Source organism: Apium graveolens, chromosome 2 (assembly GCF_009905375.1).
Source record: "Apium graveolens cultivar Ventura chromosome 2, ASM990537v1, whole genome shotgun sequence".
In the NCBI taxonomy this organism is placed as follows: Eukaryota; Viridiplantae; Streptophyta; class Magnoliopsida; order Apiales; family Apiaceae; genus Apium; species Apium graveolens.
In genome coordinates this window covers 252395309-252399302 of record NC_133648.1, presented here as the reverse complement: position 1 = coordinate 252399302, position 3994 = coordinate 252395309, and the positions used below count along the sequence as shown (strand labels likewise).

General features: G+C 34.7%; 1 protein-coding gene across 1 annotated transcript; it reads left to right on the top strand.

The window, feature by feature from the left end:
- Positions 1–345: 345 nt before the first annotated feature.
- LOC141708356 (bifunctional dihydroflavonol 4-reductase/flavanone 4-reductase-like) lies at positions 346–3345 on the top strand. Its single transcript, XM_074511955.1, has 6 exons — positions 346–582; positions 859–1034; positions 1495–1695; positions 1952–2111; positions 2221–2422; positions 2528–3345. The coding sequence occupies exons 1-6, from the start codon at positions 468–470 to the stop codon at positions 2676–2678; spliced, it is 1005 nt and encodes a 334-aa protein (XP_074368056.1). The 5' UTR covers positions 346–467; the 3' UTR covers positions 2679–3345.
- Positions 3346–3994: the final 649 nt, after the last annotated feature.

The following is a 3994-nucleotide window of genomic DNA, read 5'->3' as shown; positions in this document are numbered from 1 at the left end:
TTATTATAATTTTTTTAATCCGAAAATGGACCTTAGTCACTTTTCTAAAGAATAATGTTAGAAATACAAAATGATACCAAAAATTGTTATAAATATGATGTAGCACTATTGACGTGATAGTATTAAATAATTTAATTGGTGTTATTGATGTAGATGCACATGAGTTCGTTTTTCATATAGCAAATAAAATACGGACACATAATATTTTGAGATTCGTTTTTATTTAGCAAATAAAACTAAATATTTCGAGAATCCGAACAAAAATAACATATAATACAAATTTGAAACAAGTTTCCAATTTACTACCCACAGGCCACAGCTTGTTCAACACAACAAACTAGTCAACAGTTGCTGACCAAAAAAAAAACTTATCCACAAGTCAAAAAACCCCAAACTGTGATACAGGAGTATATGACATAACTAATACATAATATTTTCAGAAGGTATATATATTGGCTGCAACAAACATGGAGGAAACGAGGACAGTGTGCGTGACAGGAGCATCAGGGTACATCGGTTCCTGGCTTGTCAAGAGGCTTCTGGAAAGAGGTTATCATGTTAGAGCTACCGTCCGGGATCCTAGTATGTGAATCAATCAATCAATCATGCATATAACCAATTATTTGTCAATATCCCAAAATAAGAAAAGGAGAGGATTAAAAACATTGTACAAAAAGCCAAGTGCTAGTTAGCTTGCTTAGCCGACAAGGGTTGGTGCAGTAGTCGAGATCTTGTCCCCCTTGTGGGAGGTCAAAAGTTTGACTCATGTGTAATTAATTAGGAAGAAGAAAATTATTTATCTTGCTTAAATGACCTCAATCGGTTGCTCTGAATTATAACTAGGAGAATCATGTGCAGGAAACAAGAAGAAAGTGAAGAATCTGTTGGAGTTGCCGAACGCTAACACAAATTTGAGCTTGTGGAAGGCTGATTTAGCAGAGGAAGGTAGTTATGATGAAGCAGTTCAAGGTTGTCAAGGTGTCTTCCATGTAGCCACTCCTATGGAACTTCTTTACCAAGATGATTCTGCTGGGGTATGTATAGTTAACACTGATGTTTTGCTGCTTGATCCAGGATATTAGATGTATACAGTAATACTTTAATACAGTATAGTTTTATTCAGCATAAAAAAAAATACAATTCTCTGTTACAGACATATGTTAGGCACTTAGGTCCATTTGCTTATGTTGATTTTCTAAAGAAAATTTAGATAGACAGAAATTTTTTTACAAGCCAATAGATGAAATGAGTAATTATTTTCCAAAATCACAGAAAACATTTTATAATATTTCTTGGTAAAATATTTAAATTTCGTACCCACACTTTCATTAATAAAAAATGATCCTCCTCAAAAGCTAATACAAAATGTTGATTAGCATATCTCACATGAAAGATATGATCATATATAGTACATGCCAATAGAAAGACTTTTCTATGTATCTTTTGATTATGAGTCAAAATTTTGTTCACACAAATTTATATAAATATGGGCAGAATGAAGAAATAGACTCAACAACATTGAATGGGATACTGAGCATACTGAGATCATGCTCTAAGGTCAAAACATTGAAGAGGTTTATCTACACCTCAAGCACAGGAACCATTGGAGTGCAGCCTCAGCCCCCACTTGACGAATACACCGAGGATCTTTGGTCCGATGTTGATTTATGCTACCAACATAAAATGACTGGATGGGTAATTTTTTACTCAAATATCTCCATATAATACATATGTTGGCCAACAATTTATTACCAAAGTTTGATGTGTTAACAAAATGATATTTGTTATTCATTAACTTTTAAAGGTCAACAAGAACTAAAAAAAGAAAAAACTGTATCCAACTTATGGAAGTCAGCGTGGCCTCAAGCTTCTGTAACTCCTCCCCTGGTTTGCCACTCTTTGGAACAATATATTTTTAGTTTAACGCTAATTCTAAACCGATGGACTGCAGATGTATCTGGTAGCAAAAACTACTGCCGAGAAAGCTGCGTGGAAATATGCTGAGGAGAATGGGATTGATATGGTCACCGTTCATCCTTCCGTTGTACTTGGCCATTTTATTACTCCTTTCACAAGCTTTAGTACTGACACGGCAACTGTCTTGTATACTAGTAAGTTTAATTAGATGTCATTTCACTTCTTTCAAGAAATCCACACCAATTATTCTTAAACACAGGCATATACTAATATGTTAAACATGATGACATGATCATATAACAGAAGATGAAGCCAACAAGGTGTTGCTAAAGGTACTGCATGGATTATCTGCCGTGCATGTGGATGATGTATGCAATGCTCACATTTTTCTCTTTGAGCATCCTTTAGCCAAGGGAAGATACATTTGCTCCTCTCATATCATTAACATCTTTGAAACTGCACATTCACTTCGCCTCAAGTATCCAGACATGGATATACCAACCGAGTACGTACTAATAGATATCATTCTCAATTATAAAGTTCTGTTTTTTAATCCTCTATATATACTCGCGATTTTTATAAGATGATAATTCGTTCTGATTTTGAGCAGATTTGAGGGCTTAGACAAGCCAAAAAAAATCATCCCTTTTTCGTCGAAGAAGCTAATGGCCCTTGGTTTTGAGTTTGTACACAAAAACAAAGATGTCGGTGACTTATATGCTGAAACTATCGAATCATGCAGAGAAAAGGGTTTGCTTTGATGAGGGAAATCATTGACTTAATGAATTTTCTATATTTCTTGATTGCTTCAAACTGTGTTTTGCAAAGCATTGCGAGGAAGTATAAAGCAGCATATATACAATTTGTGTAGTACTGCTGTAAAGAAGTTCTCCTACGCTTCCCAAATATATTGAACCTATAATTGCTCGGTCAAGAAAACATGTAATTTTTTTAATTAAATAAGTATTACAGAGCATCATCCTCAAACTACTCGTTACCGTGTACATAAGAATTCGTTTCTCCGTCGTGTGGCTGTGTATCAAATATTTAGCAGAGTACATTATCATTTCAGTGGCTGAAGGTGCTGGGGCATTGGCTGAGTTCATGGTTAACTTGAACATTCAAGTTCCAGGGGATGAGCTTCAACTCCATGATGTGGTTTATGAGGAGGAGTTGGATGATGAAGAAGAGGATGACCTGTTCGATTTGTTCCAAGGCGCTAAGTTGTGTTTCTGGTTATGAAGTTGAGAAGTCTTGTTCGTCTAGTTTATGCAGTTACGATTTGTAGTCTATCTATCCTTCCTAAGGCATGATGCCATTGCAGTTCCTAGGTTTAGTTCCAAGTTTTTATCGAGTCTGCTATGTCCTTACTCTGAACCTAGTCCTCTAGGTCTGATTTTAGTTTTATCGTAGTGTCTGATTGTGTTAGTTTTGTTGTCCCCTTCCTACTATAATTGAAGGAAGGGTAGGGGATGACAATTGAGCCGGTCAAAATGAGTTTAGCAAAAATCAAACTCGAACTCGATTTTCTTTGCCAAACCCGAACCCCAACTCGGAAAAACCTGAATCAATAAACCCGAACCTGTCAGGTTTTGTTTGGGTTAAGTTCGGTTTGGGTTTGTAAATCTCCACCAAATTATACCTTAATTTACACAAATTTTAATGAAAGATTAATAAGATCTGATTTGAGCAAATTGCTCCTAGGTCTGACGACATTGAAAGTTTTGGGGTTGAATAAGAGAGTTTAGAGAAGGCAATGAATTATTATTTTGAAGGATAAAATTGTTGGTGAAATAATGCAACAATCTTGATCTTTAGTTTGTGTATCGAACATGCTGCTTAAAACAATGTTTAACGATAATAGTCCAATAATATTATTTCTTTAATGGAATAGTTTGAAAAATGTTTATTTTTTTTAGTATTAATATTAAGTAACATAATAGCCCGTGCGAGGCATAGGTCTAGCAATATATCGAAATTCGACTTATAAAGTTTTTGAATTTTTTTTAAGATCAATAAATATAGTATAGTACCTAATAATTTAATTAAAATGTACCATTCGGGAATGGACTAACGA